Here is a 27,079-nt window from a genome sequence, read left to right as displayed (position 1 = left end):
TCGACGACGTGTAAATCGACTTTGTCATGGACGGTGCCGTCGACGCTGGACGCACAGTTATTTTAATAGCAGAAAGCTTCGCCGACGAGTCTACCATCGACGAAGTCGACGACGGCGGTAGGGCTGACACTGACATCAGCGCCATGTACGATGACGCTGATGTCGTCGTTGCAGCTCTCGTCGACGGTGGTGTACTTGTTCTCGTCGACGATGTCGCCGGCAGAGCCGTTGACAATGGAAATCCCGAAGTAGCTGTTGTCGTCGGCAATGCACTCACCGACGAGGCCTTTTTTCCAGTCACAGAGGATGGCTTTTTGAAAGGCACAGATGGTGGAACAGATGAACATTTCCTGTGCCTGTCAGAACTGGAAGAATGTCTTTTCCCCTCTTTACTTGAGAGTTTAGTTGGGGAAGAAGATGGGCTGTGACCCTTATAAGACCCTGAAGCAGTCTTTTTGAGGGCTTTCCTTGAGATTTGTGAGGGAGATCTAGAGCGTGATCTTGCCCTTTTAGCTGATCTCTTAGATGTTGAGGACTCCTCACTCTCAGAACCAGAAACTGGATCCTTCCTATGTTTTAGTTTCTGCAGCCATATTAATAATCTGCCTTCTCTATCTTTTAAGGTCTTAGAAGAAAAAGTAAGGCAAATATTACAGTCTTTGGCTGAATGATCTGGGTACAGGCAGTAAATGCAGTCTTGATGAGGGTCTTCAGAATGAAGTCTTTTCTTCCCACAAGTCTTGCAGTCTCTGAAGAGACTCTTCTTTTCCTTGTCAGACATAGCTGAAAAATAGCTGACAAATCCAAATAAATGAGTTTCTCTGAGAGAAAAATAGCTGAATAGAGGTGTGAAGACAGAGCAGAGTTCTGAGGAGACTCCCTAGCACGACGTGCGGTAGAAAATCTGAGGTGCTAGAGCTTCTCTCAGGAGGTTCTGAAGGGTGCGGTCGCCTGATTGGTGGAGGATCAGGTTTGGTCCTTTTCACAAAATGACTCTGATAGACTATGAAATTGAAGAGGCCTAGGGCCTTTTTCTCTTCAATATGTTTAACATTACTTGTGAAAATTGTACCGGAACTCCCATCTCGACGACGGGGAATGATTCAAGCATGTGAATCTATGAAAGTTCCAATACTGGAGTAATATGAGATGTTGATACCAAACACCCCTATCTTTAATGAAGCTATCATGTAGCTGGGGAACTTTTATTGACCAGTGTCCAGCACATGTACTTAAAATGGCTTTCCTGATCACTTACTATGTCTAAGACTCGACAAAGACATAGCAGGGGCATACCTGCCCTTGCAGATATGCCCACCCATATAATATAATAGTGCACCCTGCCTCAGAGCTGAAAGACCTGCGGTAGGGGTGACTTACATATAATGCACACAGTGTTAGGGGACATGGTTGTGTTTTCACTTTTGTCTGCACCAAGACATGCAACCTGCAATGGCAACCTCTCATGTGCTTGGTGAGGAGTCCCTTAGGCTGACAATTTGTGCTGCAGCCCTTAGGTAGCTCTTCAGTACCCCAGGCCCTAGGTACCAGGGTTACCATTTACTAGGGATTTACATAGGGTGTTAAATGTTTTGCCAATTGGGGAAATAACTGTGCAGTTTTGGGAAAGAGATCTGGCACTGTGGACATGGTTATCAGGAAACTACTGTAGTTTCAGTCAAAATTACAACAAATACCAGGCAACAAGTGGGAGGGTAACTATGTCAAAGGAGGCACTTTCCTACAGTCACTAGTATTTAATGGAATTTTGACAGAAAGTGCACTGGGTTCCTGCTATCCAGGTCCTCAGTGCCAGATCTCTTCCCCTAAACTGCGCATCCCTAGTAAATCGTACCCCAGGTATCTAAGACATGAGTACCAAAGAGGGTCCCTAAGGGCTACATCATGTATTGTGCCACCCTAGGGGACCCCTCACCTATCTCAAGCAGACTGCTACTGCAGGCTGTGTGTCTTGGTGCAGTTAAAAGTAAAAACACGACATGGCACATAGCCTGTGTGCCATGCCCACTAACCATGCATGCAGAATATGTAAGCCACCCCTACAGCAGGCCTTTCAGCTGTAAGGCAAGATGCTTTATATTAAATGCAGATATGCCCCTGCTATGGCTTTGTTGATTCTTAGACATAGTAAGTGAACAGAGAAGCCATTTTGAGTACATGTCCTCTACAATGGTCAATACGAGTTCCCCAGCTAAATGTTGGCTGCACTGAAACCAGGGATGTTTGGTATCAAACATATCTTAATAATAAACCCACACTGATTCCAGTGATGGATTTATTAATACATGCACCTAAAGGGCACCTTAGAGGTGCCCCCTGAAAAACCTACCAACAACTAGTGTGCTGGCTCACTGGTCTTAACCAGTCTGCCACCACAGATCGTTTCTGATCCCCAAGGGTGACAGTCTATGCTCTCGGGCGGTCAACAACAAAGCCTGCTCAGGCAGAGCTGTTACTCACCCTTTCCAACAGGATGACCTGGAAACTAGCATTTCAAACTCTGGGACATGGTTATGTCCACTTCCCAAAAGAAGTGGTGATATAGTGGGCGTAGTGACCCCAGGGTAAAAAGCCTATTGGCTTTTATCCTACACTTCGCTAACACCCCTGAATCCAGTATTTAGGGGAGCCCCTGACTCCAGAAAAATCAGATCCTACTGACCTGAAAGAAGAAGGACACTGAGGAGACGCAAAAGCAAGAACAGAAGACCAGCCACAGACTTGGCACCAACCCTGACAGCCTGCCTGCTGTCCTCCACAATTGCGCCAACGATGCCTGGTCCTGCAGCTGCTTGTAACTCCAAAAGTCTGGGAGGCCTGCCAGCCTTCTTCCAAGACCCAGGAACTCCTGTGGAGTAGCAGAGCTGCTCCCCTGAATCTAGCAGGCACTTCAAGAAGAACTGCAAGGACTCCAGACCGCCAAAAAACGTGACACCAGAGAAAGTCACTGCACCCATGCCCCCTAGCCTGAGTTGAAGTGGGCCAACGAGGTTCCCAGACACTCTAGAGATGAAACCCACCTTGGGTTTGTCAACTGTGGACTTACTGGCAACACCTCCAGCTCTTTCTGTAGGCCCCTCTCAACCATAAGTGCCCCAGTGACAAAGACCCGATGCCTCAGGACACCTCTGCACCCGGGCGCCCAAACCGAGAAGAATAGGACCAAAGATGTCCCCACATTCCTGATCCTTTTGAGACCTGAGCCCATTTGTTGGTTCGTCCGGACTGGTCCACTAGTCCCAGCCTGAAGCCTCTTTCTGCAGGCCCCCTCTACAGCGACTGCTTCTAGTGACAGAAACTTGATGCCTCAGAACACCTTTGCACCTGGCCACCCTGTATCAAGGAGAAGAGGATCAATGGTGTCCCAATGTCCCAGAGCATCGCAAGACCTGAACACCCTTTTTGGTTTAGCCGGACTGGCCCCCCTAGTCCCAACCTTCAGCATCCTTTGGACCGGACTGGACTGATCCTTCAACAGGGCTTCCGACGCTGAACTGCACCACTGCACACGGCTGCCCAGTGCCGCCCAAGGTGACCTGCTGGTGTGGCCCAGGACCCTGTCCTGTACTCACCTTAAGTTCAGAAGTTTGGTCCTGTAAGTTGCTGTGAAGTACCCATTTGCCATGTATGTTTTCTCTCCCATAAAGAAACACTGCAGTACAGAAAAATCCACTGTGTCGACTTTTGAAAACTCAAAAAATTCCTATCTCGAAAAGTACTCACCTGATTCAGGTGATCTTGGTATCTAATTGTATATAATAGATGTTATTTTTATAAATTGGTATCAGATTGAGTGTGTGTCTCACTCATTGCCTATATGTTTGCTGACATGCTTAGTACTACTTCCTGATATGCCCAACTGCTCGCCCAGACTACCACAAAAGAGAGCATTTGGGGTGTCATTTCTGCCTCTGTGATACCGTCGGGGTTTGCATGGACTCTGCACAGTGTGCCTCTTTTTGGTCCACTACACAAAGAGCCAGCTTCCTATAGTGTGGTGATGACCAAGTAGCACCTTTATAAATAAACGTTGAAGCAATGTTACCTAGGAAAATCATTGTGGCGCCTTTTTAGGTCGCTGTCAAACAGCGCAGTTGTCTAGTCTGCTAAAGACATCTTGGGGACATTCAGAAAACTGACCTACAAATGCATTCTGCCCATTGCCTACCATTGGCTTTTGTGGTCTGTAACTCACATTTTCCGACTTTCTATTTGTTGGCTTTATTTGCTTTAGGTTGCCCAGCTTGAGTTCATCCCTCCCGTTGCCCAAACCTTGTTTACTGTATTTTTCCACAAACTCACTTTCTGTAAACAGGCCTTTAAATCTTGTTCTTATCTTGTCATATTTGCCGCGCATTTAAAGACAGAGCTCAAATGTCAGGCTTTCTCTTCCAGAGAGCTTGGATGTTTAGTTTTTTTTTTCCCCCTGACTTTACAGTGACATAATGTATGTGACAATCCTGCAGACTGCCCATGTAAGACAAGAAGAGATGTTCTTTTTTTCCCCCTAGCATACAACAAAAACAAGCACTGGCAAAGACAATAGGTCTTGTCTTTGCAAGAGCTATTGGCTTTGCCCATACGTTTTAGCAATGTTGTACACCAGAGTGGCTGCTGTTCAGCATGGCTAAGAGTTAGAAGGGTAAGGGAGAATGGCATGGACTGGAGTGTCGTAAAATGGAGTGGAGTGGATGGAGTGGCATACAGTGTTGTGGAGGGAGTGGAGTGTCAGAGTGGAAGGACGTAGAGTTGAGTGGCATAAAGTGACGTACAGCGTCAGAGGTGAGTAGAGTGTCAAAGAGTGGAATGTCATAGAATAGCACAGAGTAGAGTGGTAGGTATAGAGTGGAGAAGAGTGTCAGTGGAGCAAGCAGAGTTTAGTGGAGTAGAACATCAGACTGCTGTATAGTGGAGTGGAGTTTCGTAGAGGGAAATGTAGTAGAGTGAAGTGGTGTAAAGTACAGAAGTGCAGAATGGCGTAGAGTGCAGTGGTTTTGAATAAAGTGGTGTTGAATGCACCGGTGTAGAGTGTAGTGATGTAGAGTAGCGTAGAGCGCAGTGGCATAGAGTAGAGCGATGCAGAGTAGATTGCAGTGGCATAGAGTGGGGTGGTGCAGAGTCGAGTGACTTACTGGCCAGGCACAGTAAACTGCTTCACAGAAGTTTCTTTTGACATCAGTCTGGTGTTATGTGGCAATATTAAGAACGCCTATGTGTACCTTTATTTTGTGAACAAAAAAGCTGTAAATCCAACAACGATATCACGACAGCAAAGTAAAACAAATGAACGTGCACAGACAATTATTAAACAGTAGTCCGTCTTTACGAAAGGCTAAGCTAGCCAAACAGCAGACATTTCCTTTAGAAAGTAATAAACCAGCAATTAAATGCTGTTGTGTCAGTGACATCAGTACATTAACATACACAGTGTGGTTCTAGTTTAGCAAAAAGACAACATGATTACCGATTTCCTAATGAAGCACAAAAGTGATAATGCTACTATCCATGAAATGTAACAGACTTGACAGACTGTCCACCCAGGCAATGGCATACCATAAAAAACACATGCATGCTGTCTCTGTACTACTTATTCTATTTTCTGAAATATTAACGATATGAGGTTACACTAGCTAAAGTTGTCCATAGTAAGAGCTGAAAAAAAACCAGTTCAACCCAAGGCTTTATAAAGGGTTCTGTGACTTAATGGCATCCTGACCTCTGATAACTTGCATGACCTCTGCATTTCAGTAGCAGCAGTGTCCCTCACTTTAAGAGGCAGCTGTCACTATTTCAGTAAAAAGCAGGTGACCCAGCCTGCCTCAGCAAAAAGTAGGCTTTTATGATATGCTGGAGCCAAAACTCATCATCTGAAGGACAAACTTACATAGAAGATCTCAAGACTGAAACATTGCAGCCTCAGAGCTCTATGTTACGTCCCAGGCTGGGAACAAATGGAGTCCACTGCAACCAGCTGCAGAACTGACATTTACACGTATGTGCTGAACTGCTAGAACATTCCAGTAACATCTCACAACTGTGCCTGACAGTTTCCGTTGATTGTTTTTTTCACCGCTAGATAGTATCTTGTTAAGTTTTTTCTGTAAAAACAAAGGACACTATTCTAAAATGCTCCAGTGTAAAAGTCAGAAATGACGCACTTAGGCACAACACAGTCTTGGAGCACATTTCCAAGGATGTCAGCAGGGCTGGAAACCGAAAATGGCTGCTTGCTAGTTACTGTCACAGAGTACTTGTTCACTACTCAGAAGAGCTGTTACTATTATAAGCATTACAACCATGTTGAGGAGTGCTGTTACTTTCCCATTACAAGCATTACAGAGAAGTGGTGGTGCCCAGGCACTACAACTGCACGAAGAAGTAGTAGTGCCCTCTCATTAAAAGCACTGCATCTTCACGGAGGGGTGGTGGTGCCCTCCCATTATAAGCACTGCAACTGTGTGGTGGAATAGAAGTGCCGGAACCCTCCCATTACAAGCACTTCATCTGTGCGGCAGCAGCGAAGTGGTGCTACCCTCTCATTACAAGCTCTGCAAATGTGAGGAGAAATGGTGGTACCGTTCCAGTACAAGCACTGCAACTATGAGAAGTGGTTGTACCCTCCCATTACAAGCCCTGCAAATGTGAGAAGTGGTGGTACCCTCCCATTCAAGCACTGCAAATGTAAGGAGAACTTGTGATACCCTCCCATTAGAAGCACTGCAACCTTGCTCAGAACTGGTGGTACCCCCACTGTTAACAAGCAAAGCAACTGCGTGGGAAGTGGTGGTAACCACTCATTAAAAGTATTGCAGCCATGCTGAGAAGTACTACCCCACTGAAGCCATGCTCACAATCGCCTATACTCTCGGTTTCAAATCAAGCAAGAGCAGGTACTCAGCATCTGACAATGTAGATCACTGGATGGCTCATGTGCAAAACACCCAACAAGATGGATGTGCAAAGAAGAGGGAACTTCCTTAAACAAAGTTCTAACAGAGTCCCCACTGCTCCAGCATATCTTTCTACTGGCAAATGAGCTGAGACTTTCAGTGCACTACACAATAACACAAATAACTAATACGTGTTTCTCCCGTTTACTTTGCTTGCAGAAATATTTATTTTAAATCCTTTTTGGATTATTGTTCTTATACAGTTGAATATGGTCTTGTTCATTTGAATATCTTTCTTAAAACATTACAATTATCATTAATTTTACTATGCTGATGTGCAGATTTAATGAGCTGTATTTCATGGAATGTATAGTTCAAGCCCCACCCCTCACCCACATACTCCACCAATTAAAAGCACAATCCAGCATGGTGAACACACATGCCCCAATAGTTCGAGACAATTTGTATCCTCAACAAAGGTTTTCCCCTGATCCATTCAGGATCGAACTGAAAACAACAAACAAGCACTGGCAAAAAATATCCAATGCAGCCCACAATGGGACACCTTCAGCCTGGACTGGCTCTTTAAATCATGCTGTTTTGCACGCTGGAACTCATGATCCCAGGCAGGCAATGTTTACAGTCAAAATACATGTATCAGTATAGCTACATTCAGTTGCTTTATTTGGCTGCAGGTGCATAGAAGATATGAGTCAAGCTGCCAGTGAGAAGTTAAGTGGCAAATAAGACAATCCATTAGAAAGGTGCTAAAAAAGGAAAGAAAGCGCTATGAAACATTGGGCCACTACTGCTGCAGCATGACTATTTGGACAGAAAAAAATATGTATCCCAAACATCCCCCAGCAAAAAACAGAAAAGATCTTCAAACCACTCCAGCAGCCACCACTATGCAGAAATGAAACCAAGAAAAAAAAAAAAATATATGAAACAGACTTGAAGCCCCTCACTTTATCACAATTCAATCACAACCTAGAGCTTCACGAAGAAGGGACCTTCTGATCCAGGCTATGCATATACTTTCTCACATGGGGAAGCAGGGCAGAATTGTAAGTACCAGATACTCATTCCAGAGTGCTTCTAAGCAACTTAAATACACAAGGATATATTAACAGAAGTGTGGGTGACAACCAGATGATTGACAAAAGTGATTTGCCCAGCACCAACCATTTGTATCGAACAGGAATGCCATTAAAAGAACAGTGACACCCTTACTCCATGGGGAGAGCAATCTCCATTCCTCTTTCCCATAAATGCTCACACCTTGAAGTCAGCCAATGCAAAGTAAATAGCATGCTGCCTGGGAAGACAGCACCTTACATTTCAGCTCTGTCTTTGAATTCACAGCAAATGTGACAAGCTAAGAACAAGATTTAAGGCCTGTTGACAGAAAGTTCGTGGAAGGGTATAGAAAACACAGTTTTGGTAGGGAAAGGTAAAAACTCAAGCTGGACCGCCTAAAATAAATAAAGACAGCAAATGGAAAACCAGAAAATGTGAGTTACAAACTACAAAGACAATGGTAAAGAACAGGCAGAATGCATTCCTAGGTCAGCTTTCTGAAGTCACAAAGATGTCTTTAACAAACAAGACAGCTGCACTCTCTGGTAGGTTGCGACCTAAAAAAAATGAATTGTGCTGAAGTTTCAGAATATATCAGAATTAGTACACATGAAGCATCTTTTTTGTCATTCTGAAGTATGGTAGAAACAAATATTTGAATATGATCAAAACACAATTACATTAGTTTACAACACTTGCACACATTATCGTTTGTGTGCAGGAAAACCATATTTTGGTGCAAATATAATAGTGATTTCAATTGAAATGTGTTTCTGTAATGACAGTGCGCAACAACACCATGCATACTCCAAAATATGCCACTCCACTCTATGCCACACCACTCCATTCTATGACACTCCACTCTACAACATGGCACTCCACTCTACGTTACTTCAATCTAAGACACTGAAACATGGCACTCAACTCTATGCCACTCACTCCACAACACGCAACTCAACTCTACGCCGTTCGACCCTATAACACTTATCCCACTCCAGTCTACCCCAAATCTAGCCCATCCCACTCCACTTTGCTACAATCTATCCCAAACTATTTCGCTCAAATCTACTCCAGTTTACCTGACTCCACTCCAACCTACCCACAATTCACCCATCCCAACCATGCCACTCCACCGCAAACTACCCCATAACCCTTCAATCTACCCCACTGTAACCCAATCTTCCCCATTCCAACCCAATCTACCCCACTCCAACCCAAACTATGCTACTCCACTAGATCTACAATCTACCCCACTCCACTCTACCCCATTCCTACCTAAGCTACTCCACTCCAATCCACAAACTACTCCTCTCCAGTCCCTTTTAGCCAACTCCACTCAATCAAACTCAATCAACCCCACCACACTCTACCCCATTCCACCCTAATCTACCTCACTCCACTCAAATCTACCACACTCTATCTACCCCAGTCCACCCCTCCTTGTTCCAATCCACCCCACTGCAATCTATCCTAATCCACCCTAACCCATTCCACTCCAAATCGACTCCACTACTCTAATGTATCCCAGTCCAATTTACCCCACTCCACTGCAATATAGCCAACTCCTCTCCACTCCAATCTACCCCACTCCACTCTACCGCACACCACTCTACCCAAATCCACACAACTCCACTTCACTCCAATCTACCACACTTCACTCCAATCTACCACACTTCACTCCCTCCACCCCAATCTACCGCTATTGACTCCACTCCCACCTACTCCACTCCACCCCACTACAATCTACCCCACTCTACGTCATTCAAGTCCACCCCACTCCATTCTACCACACTCCAAACATACCTCTTCCACCTTCCCCACTCCAATCAAATTTACCTTACTCTAATCCAACCCAATCTACCCCACTCGATCCCACTCCATTCTATCCCACTCCACAGTATCTCCCTCCATTCCAATCTATCTAACAGGGGTATGGAATTCCTGCAGCCCGACGTAAAAGACACATTGTTTGTTGGCAAGGACAACAAGTGTTCATGTCTATTTTGTCCCTGGGACAAGTAGTCCAAACCCTGTAAGTTTACAGTACCGCATTATGGATCAGGGAAGGGCACTGTATACTAAGGTAATATTTGTGTCCATATCTTAATGCTGTTTGAACTTATATTTATGGTTCATTAATGCAAAGCCTTTATTATTAGGGTGAGCACTTTAAGAAAATGTTGTACGCTCAAACTGCACTACGGGTAGTGGCACCAGCATAAAATTGTGTAGACACATTTGCAAAATTTAACAATCAGAGGCTACGTATTATGCTCCTTGAATGCTCTCTGGGCTGATGCAGATATTTGCATGAGCTTGAAATAAAGAGGGATTCTTGGATTTCAAAATAAAATGCTCATTACAAATGCAACTGAAAAAAAACGTTTTGCGAAACTACTGTGAAATTTTAGGTACCATTTCTTTGAAACATCATTTAGTGAAATGGGTTGCTGCATGCTAGTATTTCCCAAAAATATTCTTAATGGAAAAATCAGTGTAACCAGCTTCAACAAGATTACGAGAAACATGACAACAAACAAGCACTGGAAAAGCAAATAGGTCTGACTTTGGTGGTCAGCCTTTTAGTTTTGTCAATGCGTTTCTTGTTTTGACATGGCTTTTGTAAAATGTTATTGCTGTAGGAGTTGCTGGGCCCTCACCATCATAATGAAAATTGGAAAAAAGCAAATAAATTATTTTTAGTCCCAAAAAGCACACATTGCCACAGCAGTTCCTGACACTTAATACAACTACTTTATTGGCCAGTATACTCCTAGGGAAAGAGGAGAATGCTGTCACTCACAGTGAAGCCAGTTGATAAACAGAGAGAGAGAGAGAATTTCAATAAACACAAAAGGTCTTGTATAACCGATTAGGTGTCCTATTCGTAAAGAAAATCACAAAAGTGCACCCATGGTATATGTCCTTGCATTAATGCAGATTTATGACTTTCATGAATTCACAAGAAGTTACAGACATAGGCTAGGATTTCGTACTCCTAGAAAATAATTGTGAACTACACATTATCACAAGCAACAACGCATATGTAGTTTATAGGTTCACTTTCTCTCAAACCACTTTTTTCCAACCCTGGAAAATGTTTTACTTCTGCCCACATCAAGAGTAAATGTTCAACCTTTCTCAGTATGGGAAAAGATTAGAGAAGAGCTGGTGAAAACTGCTCAAAACATGCAAGTCAGTAGGTTTGTACACACTGAACCCTAGAACTATTGTTTACCCCTTTCCCCAGCCTCAGCAAGTAGTACTGCTGAAAGGGGCAAAATAAGATAATTACTAGTATTCATACTCTACAATAGTATGAGCCCTGGCATAATCAGAGAGGCTATTATCCAACCTCTTATATAAAGAGATTGCTGCCATAATGTGTTGCCGCACTACATGGCTCCAACAGGACACTTTTTTTATTTTTTTTCAGGTCAAGTAGATTTATGAAGCAACCTGTCCCATGGACAAGTAGATCTTATTAAATGCCACACCCCTGATCCAACTTTACTCCGCCCTACTCCACTCCAATCCACCCAATCGACTTGACTCCACTCCAATCCACCCCACTCAACCCCAATGTACCACACTCCATTACACTCTACCAAAACTACCCTACTCCAATCTGCCTACTCCGATCTACCCCTCTCCACTCTACCCCATTCCTACCTACTGCACTTTATTCTACTCCATTGCACTCCAATCTACCCTACCCCACTTCACTCCAATCTACCGCACCCAATCTATCGCTCTCCGATCTACCATAGTGCACTCTACCCTAATCTACCCCACTTGACTCCAATCTATGCTACTTTATTCATCTACCCCAGTTCACGCCAGTCTACTCCTGTCTACCCCGCTCCACTCCAATCTACCCCACTCCAATCTACCACAATATATCCCACTCCAATCTACTCCACTCCCCCCCCCCAATTCAATCTACCATGCTAATCCACCCACCTTCCCCTCTCCAATCTACCCCATTCCACCCCACTTCCCCTCTCCAATCTACTCCACTCCACTCCAATTCAGTCTAAACCACTCCGATTCAGCATGCTAATCTACTCAACTCCCCCACTCCAATCTACATCAATCCAAACCACTCCATTATAGCCAATTCTACCCCAATCCCCTCCAATCTACCGCACTCCACTGCCAATGTACCCTTTTACACTCTACCCCACCACTAACATTTAGCCATGCTGGACAGCAGCTACAATGGTGTACAACATAGTTAAAGCACAATCACATAGGTGAGATGTATTGGCTTTGTATTTAGACATTTAGAGTGTGGCCTAGGAGGAGCAGAGAGTACACGTTTTGTCTTTGCATTACATGTTTGGATATATTTAACAATCTACCTTGCAATGTCAGCTTCTGAAATGGATTGACCATTATACAGCTTAGCAAGGGCACAAAAAGTCTGGTCTTGAGAAAAGGGTTGGACTTATCAGTATATGAGTCCCCATTTCACATTGAAGGTGTGTAATGCTCTTACTGCTACTGAATCAGGTTGTGGAAAGAAAATAAGCAACTCATCTATCTGACTGACATGAAAAAGAGATACTACCTTAGTTAAGAACCATTATGAACAACACCATCTTTATGAACTTGTATAAATGGAAATATTGACTAGCAGCTTGCAGCTCACCAATTCACCTGAGGGAATGTCTGCTACAAGAAAAGCCACTTTCAATTAAAGGAACTGTAAGGGACAGGTTCAAAGGGGGCCCCATACATCTTGTGAGAACAACATTAGGGTTGCAAACTGGGGAAGGTGGTGGCCTTGGAGGTAGAACCCTTTTGTATTCCTCCATGAACACCCTCACCACAAGGATGCATGCAAAAAGGTGAGGAGTGTTCCATATTTTGCAGGCATGCTGCTTTAGCAGCTAAATGAAGGTGTGTTTATATATATGCTAGACCTGCCTTTTGAAGGTAAAATAGGTACGAAACTTTGTCCTGCAAGGAAACCTTAAAGGGGTCCAAATGATTATAGATGCATAAATGGATAATCTTTTCTCCTCAGCTGCATTACATGGTGGAGTACAGGGCCTATGTGCCTCCCCTAAGATAGCACTACAGGCTCTACATGCCTCTCCATAGATAGCCAATATGTAAATTGTAAGATGGTATCAAAAAGGGCTGCCAAAGAATAGCTGTGCTTACTTGAAGTGTAATGAAAGGAGGATGGAGGGTTTGTAAAAGGGGGTGACCAATGAAGCATAACTAAGAATCATTTGCAAGAGGTGGTGTTAATGCAATTAAGGGCATAGCTTAAAACACGTGAAATAGAAACCAGTGCTTCACTCAGAATGCAACCTGACTTGTATTTGGTGACCCTCTGAATATTCTGTTCTCGCATTCATACATATAACACAGCTTGGTACGGTGCAATTCGCAATTGGGAAGCAAGTGGATAGTTTTGAGTACCTAGTGAGTCTATATAATGGTTTGACGTACAGAGTGTTTTTCTCGCTGTACCTGTGCCTCTTCTGGCAAGTAGGCTGCAAGAATAGATTTTGGCACGAGCGTTGTGCCTGTGAGGGTTCAACCATCTTTGAACTGAAGGGTTTGCCGCTGGATCACATGTTTCTTCCATCATGTTCCAGCAGAATATGCAGGGTGTGTGATGTGGATACCCAGCATCACGTTAGCGATGTTACACAACATGATCCAACATCTCCGCCATTTTGAAAGTGTCAGTTTTGCCATTCTATGTGACGTAGCTTTCAAGTTTAATCAAAGCATATTTTTACTGCAGAGAAAATTTCGAAAGAGTATTTCCAGTGATCTGAATATGTGAATCCCATTGTCTGCATTCAGTTAAGGTACTGCTTACACTGTGGAACATATACATGTTTTGTAACTTTACAGGTTACTGCTTATTACACTTGAAATACCAATTTGAGAATATTTGAGATATTCTCTGGGTAGGTCCTTTTGGATTTTTAATATTTTCCTTATTTTAACAGTAAACAAGTGGGGAAGAAAGGACCTTGAGCTAGTTCTATGTTCTTTTTGGCAAAGCAAGGGCACTGAATTATTCCACTTGCTGAGCCTTACTAAGGCTTCACCAAATTTTGCCGTTAGTCCACCTCAGCCATTTTGCCCTTTGGAAGTGATCCTTGCTTAAAATGCTTAAACTGAAAGAAATACTTTGAAAGTATTTGGTTGCCATGCAAGAGAGAAAAACCGTGTCTGCAGAACAGAAACAAATATTTTTTCCTAACATTACATTGGTCATATAGAGTTAAAAGAATACAAAGAAGTGAATAAGAGTGTGATGGTGACAAACTTGTTTAATATGGCTGTTACTGATTTTGCCAATTGTTTTGTACCAAACGTTTGTATAGGTATTACACACAATAAATTCTTTCAAAGGAAGCAGGGAAAGGATGAACACATTGATAAGTACATTTCAGCTCTTAAAAACTCATAGGGCTGCAGATTTGGTATTTTACAGGAATAATGAATAAGCAATACAGTTGCGATGCACACCAGTAATCCTGCATCTCAAGAAAGAATATGGATAAATGGAGATTCAGATCTCAAAGAAATATTAGCTAGTGTGAGAAAGGCTGAGATTGTGTGAAGATGAGCCAATGATGGTTTGGATGAGTTCAGAAATATTGTGAATGAACAAAGTGGTGAGGAAAGTACAAGGGAAATAAAACAACAAATATTTCAAACTGATCAAAAGTACCATGGTAGCAAGAGATATGGTAAAAGACAGCATCAAGTTCGTTATAGATGTGATCATAGAAGTCATCTCATTTTTAGCAACGCACGCCCATTTTGCTGAAGTTTGTAGAAGAAAGACGGAAAGAGCAAAGTGGCTGGAGGATGAGGGTTTAAGCGTTCATGGCAATAGTGCAGTTTTGCTGGGATATTTGTTAAACATTGTCAATAAGTGAAGCTAGAGAAATAAACCAGTTTGCAGTATGGGTATAGGAGGTGTTATTATGCAAGTGTACGCTGACTTGGGTTCGCCATATACCATCATCAATGAAGTAGTGTAGAGAGAAAACTTTGCCAAGAAAACTGGTTCTTAACTACATGAAGCTGATATAGTGGTGAAAGTATAAATGTTAGGGTATAGAACGTATAGTATCCCTATTCAAAAACACAAAGTAATTAGAAATGGTATCTATAGCTAAAAAGGACCATCAGTTTTAGGTTGGAATGATCAAGGTAATCTTTACACTGTCCTTGATCTTAACGACAAGGTGTAAGTTTTAATTTTAAATGAAAGGTAAAGGACAGGGAAGAAGATGCGAGAAATGGCCTCCAACTATTTTGATGGGTCAGCTGGCAAGTTTGAAGGTTTTGAATACAAATTTGGTTTTAGAGAGCCCGCATGCCCTAAAGTACACAAACGTCGGTGTTCCTTTGGTGATTAGAAATGAATGGTCGGGGGAACATGTTGGTGAAGTAACAGATGCAATCACCTCCCAAGACTGTGTTAAGAAGATGCAGATGCACCTCTGGATTCAAACTTGAGGCATAAAGCCATGGATGCCGCCAGAGAACACTGGTGTTAACACTGCAAGTGCCCGCCGCACAAAGAGCACACCTAATGTTTGCTTGGAAATGCTTTACCCTCCTGCGACTTGTTCCTCACCCCTCTCCCTACAGGTCTCATGATTGTGTTTTGTTATGGCCTCCACTTCCACCCAATGATACCAGTTGTATCCTGAGAGCAAAGTTACCAAGTTGAGGATTCGCCCAAAGGTAATTGCCCCTACTTCAACCCTTTTCCTTGCAGCTGCAACATGCTTGCTTTATTATCCAGGAGGTTGGGGCAGGAAGGGCTGTAGGGCCGATGTGCCCAGTGGACTAATCAGCTGCCTTCTTTCTTACCTTATAGGTCACAAGGGAATCAGGGGGGACTTGCCCTCTAATGTAGAGTGCCTTTAAAAGACACCTTAAACTTCCTCTTTACTTACCCTAGGTGTAACCATCTTTCCTCTAACAAGGTCATTAAAGTTCTCCAAAGCAGTCTTGAACATTGGCAGGAACTGAACTTTACATTCACTCATTGGTAGGATTTCGATGAGGAATTAAACCTCCTCTTGAATGGTGTGCACTGCCACCTTATGATGACAAGCCACCCTCTGAAAACTGCATGATATGCAGTAGCATACAAAAACGAATGGAGATAATGCTTGAATTAATTACACAGGGATGCATCCCAGTCCACTGTTAACTTGCACACCATGCCACCTCAGTTTGGACCAAGCCGTATGCAAATCAGTCTTGACCCTGCTCCAGTGACAACAATCCAGCCAGAACTGCCTGGTCAGGTCCTCCCTGAACTGGAACACAAGCAACCCAGGACCGGTTTTACCTTAGTTAGGGGTCATCAGCCAGGTATATCTTGGTTCCAGTAAAAGTGTGTATGGAACCCATGTCTGGACATACTCATCCCCCACTTAGGGTGACATACAAAAGTATACAAAAAGTGACAGATGGACTGCTTGAATTAATCTCAGCCACTGGCAATTACTCAGGCTACATCGCAGTTCATCCTTCTTTGCACACCCTGCGGACCCTGCCATATACTTCAGTGATATGCAGTAGCATCATCAACGGGTAATGGCTTGGTAGGATAAGGTCCAAGATCTGGCTCATCTTGTGACTTAACATTGTAGTCATCACACGGATCATCCCTAGCTCCTGCCCTCTGCAGGTTGATCATATGGGTTTCCCTCCCAATAATGGCTGCTGGTATCAGAATAAGAGTGACTGATTCTCCTGATGGACTCCGGTGGAGGTGGTGGAGAATATAGATGTGATGTAGGTGGTGGTGCAGTGGAGGTTAGTGTCTGGGTGAAGAAGGCAATGGAGAAGGGAGTGTGGTCTTGTCCTTGTCTGTTTTTGGTGTAGGGGGCCCAGGTTCTTTGAAGGCTAGCTTCTCTTCGAATGGGAGTGTTTGATTTTTGGGTATTGGAGTCAAAGTACAGTACATTTCAATCGAAGGTGGCTTCGACAAAATCTTTACAGTATCAGGGTCGATAAAAAGTATTTTTTCACTTTGTAAATCAGTTCCTCCGCAATCCTTTCCAAGATAGGTGCCTTGGAACCCTCCAATCTCTGAGCCTAGGGTTGTACTGGATGGGCCTGAAATGGTGTTTCAGCACTGACCTTGGCCCCGAAAATAGAGCATTGTGAGCCTTCATGTGTGAGGGCGTTGAGATGTGGAGCAGTTCAACCCCTTGCCTTGGGACATGCACAACTCTGAGCCCTTGACCCACTATGGACCAGAGCCAGAGCAGTGGTGCAATAGATAACAGAGGTTGTATTATTCAAGTGATTAGTATGTCCGACGCCCTAGGGAGCGGTGCTCTGGCTCGGCACTGTGGTGCTTGAATGGGTGGGGCTTTGGAGCAGGGTTCAGCACTGGGGTAGTCCACATGGCCGCACTGGGTATGGATTTCGACTTTGGCCTCAATGGCGTTGAAGGTGTTCCCTTAAGTCCCTCCCTTTCAGAGGTGCTTGAAGATACCATCACAAATATTGTTCTTCAAAGATTGGCATTAAAGTTATCCAAAAGCTGGTCCTGAGAAAGGCACGGGAAAAGTTTCGATCTCAGAGCCTTTACAGAACACGCCTGAACCCGATGGCGGGGAAAATATCAAAGGATGGTGTCAGTTCCCATGTGCATTGTGGACTATCGGAGGAGTCCTACGACTCAAAGCTTCTTTGAAGAAAAACAATTGGGAATGTCCGAGCCCAACACCGAGTATGCAAAGCATCTGTATCTACAGCCATTCATGCTACAAATGTTATGTTCCCTTCTCCAGTATATAGCCTTCTTAAGATTACTCACCTTCACAAGTGACTTATCCTTCAGAGAGGAGATTAAAGCTGGAGAAGGCCTTCTAAAACGGAGACAACCAAACTGATAACCTTGTGTTATATAAGAGATCTGACTACCTCTGGTATGTAATCTTTCACAGATTCACAGGCATATATACCCAGTCAGATATTTTAGTTAAAAACTTTTGCATCACAAGTGCTACTAACAAAGTGCCCTGTAACCTTATCAGAAAATTTCACACATTCCAGTCACAAAATTAGAACAAACGTAAGTACCTCTCTGATGACTTGGGCCTTGACCTTGGCTTTGGGACTGGTGGAACAGACTCCGACTGAACTCCTTCATAGAGGGAAAAAGGCACAAAAAAAAAAAAAAAAAAAATCAATGCAAACTTTCTGCAATGTGCTGACATATAAAATGAGAGTGAACTCAGCAGAGACACCACAGCAGAGTAGACCAGATTCAGGGACATGCAACTGACTGCAGAAGAGATGGTGGCAATAATTCCAACCCACAGAGCAACAGGAGTATTACCATCTATCTTAGAGGAACAGCACTGAATCTAATTGCATCCCAATGATATCACTAGTGGAGCAAGAAAATCTGATGTCGCAGGACAACTGAAACTTTCTCAGCAATTAGAACCATTCACAAATCTCCAATTGTATCCACACGGTTGAAGTCTAGCTGGTCTCATTTGGGAAAACATTTACCTTTGGACTTAATCCTTAAAATCCTCTCCCTGTGAACTCTTGGGCCTGAGACGTTCGGGCTTGGGAAACAAATCTTAAGGAGAAAGACTGGAGGTAACTGGAGAATGGAGACACAGCACTGCCAACCACCACCACAAAAACGCACTGGATACAGTTAGAGTCCTGAGGGCTTGTTGGGAGTAATGGCTGCTTCAAAAGACTCTGACCCAGGAAATCACTTTATAGTGCAGCTACAGCATGAGACACTAGGGAGAATGTTGGGGTCTTGCTCCCTCAGACACTTGGGACTAAGGCCAGTTGAGGAGGAGTTGCCACTCCTAGGACACTGCCCTGATGGTCACATTACAAGCAAGATCAAGTACTGAAATCTTGGCCTATGGATACTTTTGCAACTACACCCGGCCCTGAGAGACCAGCACAACTGCCTATGATCCTGAAAGGCACTCCACTATCTCCTTACCATTCATGACTTGTGTAGAGGCGGAGGACATCGACTCAGTTCCAGTATCTCCAGGCTGAGTGGATCGTGGCCTCGGAACTGGAACTGTCTGAGGTGATGCCATAGTACCTATGGGCCGCCTGGCAGCAGGAATGGGACGGTTGCCTTGGTCTTCTGACATGGAATGGGCCCCAGGCTCTTGCGGTTGCTCAACTTCGCATGTGCCAGAAGTTGAGGTACCCGCTATGTTCTCGGGGATTATCGGAGTAGAGATCTTTCTGTTTTCACAACTCGGAGAGGCACAAACTGTCCAGTTCTGAGGGCTGACGGGCAAGGTGACCTCAGCAGTATCATTGCTTAGATGAGAGGTGCCACTCTGATTCAGAAGGCTTAAGGGAATGCAAGGATCAGAACGATCACTATTCTGTGAAATGCCATTGTGGTGCTCAAGCTTTGTGGGGACGGAAGATCCTCCAGAATCAATGGTTGGAGAGACAGTGGCTGTATGTTCCGGGAGGATAGCAGGCTTGATGGGAAGAGCTGGCTTAGAATGAATTTGGGGACGTGGCTTTGCTAGACCTTTTTCATTGACATTCTGTGTCTGGTGTGGCACTTTAGATACAACATCTGTATGAGTGCTAGACTCCACTTCAAGTGCATTGTCATCCTGCTGTTTTAACTTCACCCACACATTGGAGCTCAGTTCTGTTGCAGCAAGATTGTGAGACTCAATGCCATCACTCTTGCAGTCCATGCTGGACCCTGGTGGTACAGGTATGCTTCCTGAAGCTTCTTCGGGAGTGGCTGCACAGTCCTCCTGCCCGTCCTTCGCTCGCTCGTCACCACTTTCCGGTTTTTCACTAGTTGCACTTTCATCTTGGTTACTGGCAAGCAAACTTGGAGACCTTGTACTGCCACGGTCACGATGATGGGTGCAAAAAAAAGTGCCACTTTCTGGCCCAGGCATGTAGGATCCAGGTAAGAGAGTGCCACAGCATTCTTTGCACCTGAGGGGCAAGAGAAATAAAGATGGGTTTCACAATGCAGCAGTGGCAAATGAAGTGTAAATCCACCAAACACACTCAAAAGCAAAAGGTCAATATCATTTAACTTGCAAAATGTGCTAAACATAAAAATGGCATCCACCCTTCTGCCTACAGCCATCTGGCAAGCAAGCAGATAACCATCCTCTCCACTGCACAACCAGCAGTATGATACCCCATGCTCCTAAGATAAGCGGTCTCTGGGCACTGTAAGCTTCAGCTCTGTAACTGAAGCATGGCCATGTAGTGTGTCCCACTTTCTCAGAAGTCATAATAAATCCAGTGGCGCAACTCACTCCTTGTGTAATCTTTCGCTCAGCCAAAGATCTAACCTTCTACACCTTAAGCACTGCCAATGCTGTAACATACCGAGAACATGCACAATTGTTCATTTACTACTTTACAGTAAAGGGAAGCACCTCCCGGGCAGCATAAACAACCTGTCATTCCCTTACCTGTAACACTGCAGGACAGCATAGTCCCTCTCGCCCTAAGCTGCAGCAAAGCCAGGAGGTGTAATATTCCATCTGTTACCTTTAGCCCTGCTGATGATAAATTACTCTACCCAAAACATGGCCTCTCGTTTATCATATGCCCCCCCAACACACACACACACACACCTCTTGCTTCAAGTGAATGGTGACTCTTATCTCAAGCACTAATGCCAAGAGACTGCCGGCAACATCCTGTAATACAATGAGAGCATTTACAAGTATCCCTTTACAAGTAGCTGGTTACCCTGACCTGCAACAGGACAGGATTCCTCAACCCTGACTTTCAGTACTTTTTCAATACATATTGGTTTTGCTATTTTACCACAGATTATCCCAACATTTACATTTCTGTCTCCCAAAATAGGGGACTTCTTTAGAAAACAAAGAGTCTGCTATCATCATTGTGGAATAATGACTTATATACTCAGGACCAAACAATGAAGTGTTCAAAAGTAACTATGCTTATAACTAATGAAATAGAAGCCATACTCCACATACAAACGCACACAGATGTAAAGAAAAATATTTAACAGAGAGTAACTAGGATGACAGTAGCTTGTGTCTTTGACATAACTACAAAGTTGGTTTTGTGGTTACAAAGTATGCTCACCTGGAATGGCCAGGTTTGGAAATGGACTGAGAAACGGGTGTTTCTAGGCTTGTAAACCCCTCCACATTCTTGGGGAGTTGTTTTAAAGCCTTTAAGAATTAATATTAAGAGCCTGATTTAGATGTTAGCGCTGTTACCACGGAGCCATGTCACCAGGTAGCCCAAGAAGAACGTTAAGGCGCAGTGTTCTACCCGCCATATTTAGATGTTGAAGACCAGCAGGCGGGGTACTGGCGGCAGTTCATGATGGCCGCGGGACTCAATGGGCTTCCTACAATGTCAGCGGCTCTGGAAGGGAGGTAAGTGACACAAACACACACTGTCCCTTAGCCATAGGCGCACCCCCGCACTACACAACACATTTACCCATTGCCTGTCTGACACAACACAACCTGTACATGCCGAAAACACACATTGACACACATCCGTGCCACAACATACACACCACTGACACTGCACCCAAACACCACACAACCACAATAAACAACCCAACTACACACATAGCTACACAAACACACTCACACACACCCGTATCTCACCCTGCCAACTGCATCGCATACACATATATACATACTGACTCACACACACAACTTTTAGCACATCATGACAGGTACAGGTTCCCTGGCAATGTGCACACATGAACAAAGTTGACAGGTGTGAATGTATTGTCATTATGGTGCCAGCATTCATTTGCCAACGAATACTGCCACCATAATGACAGATGAGTATATGTGCGATATGTGTTGTGCACCCATGTGTCCCCCACCCATGTCTGACCCACTCGTGTCCCTGACATATGCCACACTGATAAAAAAAAATACTGGGACATGTATTTTTCCAGTGGTCCCCACCACCCGTGCAGTGCCCATCCAACATACCCTGGCAATGGGGCGTCCCTACCTTGTAGTCCATCGACAGTGGGGGGGTGTTGTGTTGTGTTTTCTCCGTGGGTCAGTGGTGGCAACGAGGGAAGGTGTTGTCCAGTCATGACCAGTCAAAGACAAGGGAGGTAGAAAAAAGAAAAAGTGCATTTTCACTCCCTCCCCCCCTCCAATTCGCCAACTAAGGCGTGGCGGTCGGACTGCCACTTTTCCCTGCGATCTTTCGTCTGTAGGACCGCCAACATCTAAATAAGACAGGCAGACTGTCAAGGCGGCGGGTGGATTTACAGTTGAAAAGTCGATGGCAGGACCGTTACCGCCAACTTTTAAATCAGGCTCCAAGCCTTCCCTAGAGCAAGATGAAAATGTTACCTCCCTCTGTGACAATATTTCTGGTGGATACATGATCTTCCTGGAGATTCCTCACCTTGTGAATTATCTACTCATGCCTCAGACTGGTCTAGAAAACGTTTCCCCAGCAATGGTTCTTCAGTGCTGCAAGGTGAGCATCATGTGACTTCACCGGCTACTGCACCTCCAGACATGAAGTCACCAGAATACATTCTGTGCGACCAGGTGCCAGGGCAAGCACAGAGGAACCAATATAACAATGAGACTCTGACGGGAGACTAGAAGGCAGTGAGGAATCTGTGGTTAGATTATGCATCCACCGTAAAAATTGTTACTGAAGGTAAGTACCGTTTAATCTCATAGGTATATCTACCCCAGATTCTTCACCATGTGAATTTATCCCAAAGCAGATCCTTTTTGGGAAGTGAGATGAAGTAGTGCTTGTTAACCAAGTAAGTCATACAGCACAGCTCGACATACCTGTCGCAGCTTGCCCGAGACATGAGGAGCTGATGTCTGCAATCAGGATGCTTCAAGAGAGCTGTGTAGGCAGCCATGGTTATGAATGCCCTCAAGAGGGTCTTTCATAGTCTAGGGATAGCAGATATTAAAAGAGGATGACTTAATATGAAATGGTATATTTGTTCTTGCCCTGCTTAGCTCCAACAAACCTGTGAAGAGCTGATCATCCACACTGTCCCGACGAGTGCAGTCTATGTAGTAAGACACCACATCTCAAGGGCCCAGTCAATGAAGGATGGATATGGATGATGGAAGAAAGATGGAAGAGAAACAGTCATATGAAATACAGAAAACACCTTGGGTTTGAAGGAGGAGCAGTTATAATAAATCAATGTGTCCGGATAGAAAACTGTAAAGAGTGGACAAAATTATTAGGACTTAAGCTCTCAGAAGCTATCAGCTGCAGTAACTGCCACCAACAGAACCAATTTCAGAATAAGAAATCAAATTAGATACCCATGTATAAGTTGAAAGGGGGGGGAAAATCAATAAATTCATGAGGCTCAAAATGCAATGAAAAATAATACATGGAGTAGGGGGGAATAAACCGAGTAATCCTTTCAGAAACTGGGCCACTAATGGCCCCTTATACAGGGAAGATTGTTCAGGCAAAACATAAAAGCAGACAATGGGGCCAGACAGTGTTCCACTGTAACCACTTCAAGACTCTGCTGTGCAACAGATAACACAAACTACAAGAGACTGTGGAGGCTAGACTTAAAGGAGTTGATGCCTTCCAAATTGCATTACAAGACAGGCTTAGCCATGTGATCTGTGTAGAAGGATTTGTGGTGAGCTCCCTGGCCACCATGAATACATCTGAAAGTTCTTCCGGGAGATAAAAGTACTTCAAACTGCGCAGTTCAATTTCCACACATGCAGCTGCAGCGTTTGTGGATTGAGGTGGAGGGCCTGACTATCCTGAATCAAGAGCAGCTACACTCTGCAAGGGAAAGGAAAAGGTACCCAAGTGGAGAGTGCCAAAAAAACTGCGCCCAGGTCCTGTGAGCCCAGTCTGGGGTGATTTGAATCACCTAAGCACCATAATTGTGCACCTTCCACAGACATTTAACAGAAGCAGAAACGATTAAAATCTGTACAGGTGGCTTCAAGAACGAAACTGAAGAGAACTGAAGACAATTGAAACTATCAGAGGTATAACAACATCTCGAGACAAAAAAAAAAAAAAAAAGATAAATCCCTCCACGCCAGTACATCATTTATCAACTTTGGCATGTCAAAAATGACGACTTTTTGACATGCCAAAGTGGATGAAAGAATTCTGGACCAGAAAGGATATGTAATGACTTTTGGAAATTCCTTTCTTTGATCATTTCAATTGGATACCTGATAAAAGGAATCACCTCTTGGAACATATTTCTTAATATTTGAGAGAGAGACCAGCTTGTTTTCTCACACATGAGTTATCAATCATTTGTAGTAATATTGTTATAAATTTATATAATTTTCGCATGTTTACTTTATTATTTTAAATTTAGTTTTTTGATAAATGATGTACTGGCGTGGAGGGATTTATCTGTTTTTTTGCATTTTGTTGTCTTGTGACTCCTTTGACTTTGTCTGTGTCCACTTGTGTAGTATATGTTGTCTTTGTGCATGGTGTGTTCTCCTTTAGGTCTGTATTCTATGTTGACATATTTTTTGGTTAGAGGGGGTGATTGTACATAGAAATGATCGCTATTTTTGATAAAAAGGACAATATAATTGTGTTTATTATAAATAAATATGATCTATGTTTGAGATTATTATAAAACTTATGGTTTTTCTTGTTTCTTGTGTATGACATTATATAAGAGAGAGATGTTGTTATACCTCTGGTAGATTACCCTTGATCTCTCTCTTTACTGATCTAGGGGCCCTGCTTTCTACTGGGTTTGAGAATTGAAACTATTCCAGGGAAAATCACTATCATCACTTTCACTGCAGTTCCATTTGTGGTCCTCCAGTGAGAGAGGACTGACAGCGTCATACTGCGGGCACCTGCCAGAAAAGGCTCTTTAGTGAAACCCATTCTGAAACAAGCATTGGCATAGCCAAAAGGTCTCGCCTTAAGGACCTATTAGCTTTAACAATTTGTTTTTGCACAACTGTACTGCACCGAAAAGTGATACGTGGATGGGCATGAGCATTGCAACAAGCTGTGGACTGGGTGAGGCAGATGGGAGAGCCTGAAGCAAAGTCCCCAAGGTCTGCGCAGAGCATGTTCGGACTGGAGTAGGACTGTTTCCGCTGTGGGCGAGAGCCTGGACTCTGGTTATATAATAAAAACAAGGGGTCAGGGTTGGGAGGTGAGTGCAGAGGTAACACAGAGAAGAGTGTTGGGGGGGGTGGGCGGGTGAATGTGAAAGCAACATGAGATTGGGTGGGGGAGATGGATACAAAAACAACACAGGCGAGGAGCAGGGCTGCTTACAAAGTCCTAAGCACTGCAATTAAATGTAGCGCCATGGATGCTCGATTACTGACTAAATAAGATGGCATAGCCCAGCTGTGGAATGTCAATAAGTTGTTCTGGATGTCAGGCTCCAAGTTAGACACCGGATGGCTGCTGCAGCTGATGAGCTGCAGACTGGGTGAGGCAGACGGGAGAGCCTGGAGTAAAATCCTAGGAGGCCTGTCTGTGCAGAGCATGGATAAAGCTGGGGGTTTTGAAAGCGGTGACTGCAGATGGACGAACCTGGAGCAAAGTCCCATGAGGTTTGTGCAAAGCATGTTCGGACCAGAGTAGGACTGTTTATGCGGCGGCCGAGAGTCTAGACTCTGTTCGGAGAATTAAAAAAAATTAAAAACAACAAGGAGGAGGGTTGGCCGGTGAGCGCAGAGGCAACACAGGGAAGGGTGGGGGAATGGATATGAAAGCAACATGGGGTTTGGTGGGGGGGATAGGTACTAAAGCAACATGGGCGAGGAGCTGGGCTACTTGCAAAGTCCTACAGACTGTGATTAATGTAGCACCGTGGATGCTCGATTACTAACTAAACAAGATGGCATGGCCCAGATGTGGTATGCCAATAAGATGTACTGGGTGTCAGGCTCCGGGTTTGGCACCGGGATGCCCGCTGCAGTCATGCAGCCGACAAGCTGCGGACTGAGTGAGACAGACGGAAGAGCCTTGAATAAAGTCCCAGGAAGCCTATGCAGAGTATGGATAAAGCTGGGGGGTTTGAAAGCAGTGAGAAAAAGCAGCAATACGGAAAGCTGAAAACTAGCTATTCAACAACATCAATGAGCAAGGTAGGGTAAGAGAAGAAGCTGGCACGGACTGGTATGGGAAGAAAGAGACAAGTGAGAGCTAGTCAAAACACTAACCCTCCTCGCAAATGCAGTTTCCCAATAAAAAACAAACAAAAAAAAAAGGCCCTGAGGCAGACACTGAAACGGGACAAATATAAGGCGACAAGTACTGGGGGGCTGCTCTAAAGGCATGAACGAAAAACAAAAGGGCGGGACAAAAAACAAACATTAACCACTTGGAAGGAAGAATTTTTAAGGGGCACATTAACAAATAAATAAAAAAGCAGGAGGCAGCCTGTAAGCCCACAGAGTAGATACTACATGTCTCAAGAGGGCGCACGTGCCATTTAGGCTTGACCTAAAAAGGGAATGGTAAACTACCCTCACATTATAGACTGATTAGTCTCCTGGACAGGCCTGAGAAGATCTTTGCAAAAATCTTACTAATACAGTTAAAAAGAATGGGCCAAAACATCCATGCTCATTATTATTGAGCACTATGGGTTTCCATGATGGCACTCCACTAAGGATCACTGTATTGCCCTGTAGGCTTTTATTAGGAAATCTCTGGCAATAAATCAGAGGCTTTGCTGCTGCTTTATAGATTTCCATGCGACTTTAGACACAGTTGAAAGGGGACTGTTATGGGAGAAAGGCATCTCCTGGAAGATGCCTCATGAGTTACTTGGTATGATTCAAGCACTACATACTGAAAACTGAGGTACAGGTAGTTAAACAAGACAGTTTTCAAAGGATTAGTAGTGATGGATACAATCCTATCCAGCGTATCGCAGTTTGCAGAGCCATTTTCACAGTGGGGGAGCCTTATGTTTGTCAGAGTTGTTCTGGCACCACTACACCGAGGGGTCATGGTGTGTGGAAAGTCAAACTTGGTCTTCTCATTCATGGGATGACAGATGCCACGAGTTTCCCGTGTAAGGCAGACCATGACTT

The 27,079-nt window shown here is 44.1% G+C and overlaps 1 protein-coding gene across 3 annotated transcripts in view; it reads right to left on the bottom strand.

Moving 5' to 3' along the window:
• Positions 1-27,079, bottom strand: part of MICALL1 (MICAL like 1) — a 242,969-nt gene that overhangs the window by 170,039 nt on the left and 45,851 nt on the right. For all 3 annotated transcript variants that reach the window (XM_069231399.1, XM_069231400.1, XM_069231398.1), the window contains 2 exons: positions 18,991-19,976; positions 18,093-18,156 (listed from right to left, as the gene is read on the bottom strand). In XM_069231399.1, the coding sequence (XP_069087500.1) occupies positions 18,093-18,156; positions 18,991-19,976 (1,050 nt within the window). The remainder of the gene's footprint in view (positions 1-18,092; positions 18,157-18,990; positions 19,977-27,079) is intronic.

Source organism: Pleurodeles waltl, chromosome 4_2 (assembly GCF_031143425.1).
Source record: "Pleurodeles waltl isolate 20211129_DDA chromosome 4_2, aPleWal1.hap1.20221129, whole genome shotgun sequence".
In the NCBI taxonomy this organism is placed as follows: Eukaryota; Metazoa; Chordata; class Amphibia; order Caudata; family Salamandridae; genus Pleurodeles; species Pleurodeles waltl.
This window is presented reverse-complemented; position numbering and strand designations above follow the sequence as displayed.